The sequence below is a fragment of the Ichthyophthirius multifiliis genome (assembly GCF_000220395.1).
Source record: "Ichthyophthirius multifiliis unplaced genomic scaffold scaff_1120509250090, whole genome shotgun sequence".
NCBI lineage: Eukaryota > Ciliophora > Oligohymenophorea > Hymenostomatida > Ichthyophthirius > Ichthyophthirius multifiliis.
This window is the reverse complement of record NW_004087087.1, coordinates 18,415-19,307: the sequence shown is the minus strand read 5'-3', so window position 1 is coordinate 19,307 and position 893 is coordinate 18,415. Positions and strand designations below refer to the sequence as shown.

At 20.0% G+C, this 893-nt stretch overlaps 1 protein-coding gene across 1 annotated transcript, besides 2 other annotated features; it reads right to left on the bottom strand. All coding sequences in view use genetic code 6, as the record gives it.

Annotated features, from left to right (window-relative positions):
• Positions 1 to 389: 389 nt before the first annotated feature.
• IMG5_047200 (hypothetical protein) lies at positions 390 to 542 on the bottom strand (the record flags this gene model as incomplete). The annotated part of the gene is made up of 1 exon (XM_004037586.1): positions 390 to 542. One exon carries the CDS (start codon positions 540 to 542, stop codon positions 390 to 392), a length of 153 nt encoding a protein of 50 aa, XP_004037634.1.
• Positions 542 to 612: a microsatellite.
• Positions 613 to 890: 278 nt separating this feature from the next.
• Positions 891 to 893: part of a microsatellite that runs on past the window's edge.

The following is an 893-nucleotide window of genomic DNA, read 5'->3' as shown; positions in this document are numbered from 1 at the left end:
ACTACAGACTTAGTTTTATTTTCTTATTGTTAATTTTATATTTTCTCTTTTATATGTTAAAATTTTACATTTTACACATCCAAAATATACACCCATTCAATCCTGAATACTCCGAACCACCTAAATTCGTCATTCCATAATTAAAAGGATTAAGATTGGTCAAATTCGCTCTTTAATTCTGCTACTCCGCAGAATTTTTAAGTGTTACTAACTGAAAAAAATATGTATATTTCTTAATTCAATTTTTAAGCTTCTTAATATGCTCGGCTTAATATTTCGCAGTTTTTCAATGTGGAAGTCCAAACGCCGTATTTAATTGCTTTATGAACATGGTCTTCGTTAAAACTTTTTATTAAGAAAAATTAGACGTTTTCTAACTCTTCTAAATTTCAGGGGTTGTTTAATCTTTTTAAAGAGGGGAATTCTTCACTTAATTTTTCGATGTTGTTATAGTCAGCTATTTCTTTGTATTCAGATTAGAATATACAGCCTTCGTCTGATTTTTGGGTTTGAAGTTTGTCTTCTTGTTATTTTTAGTCCATTTTTTTTTTTAATTTTTTTTTTTTTTTTTATTTTTTGTTTTATATTTTTTTAATTTTTTTTTTTTTTTTTATTATGAGTTTTTCTTTTATTTATAGTGTAAATTTTTTTTTTTATTTTAATTTTATTTTTTTGTACCCCTTTTAACATTTATTTAATTATTTATATTATTTTTTTATTTTTGGATTTATTAATATCTTTCTTATTGGTTTCTTATTTAAATATATATAAATTGATTAATGATAAATAAAAATATTTTATAAATAATTTTAAATTTTAATTTAAAAAAATTTATAAGTAAGAAAAAATAATAAAAAATATTATAATTTTATAAATAATTATAAAAGACTTAT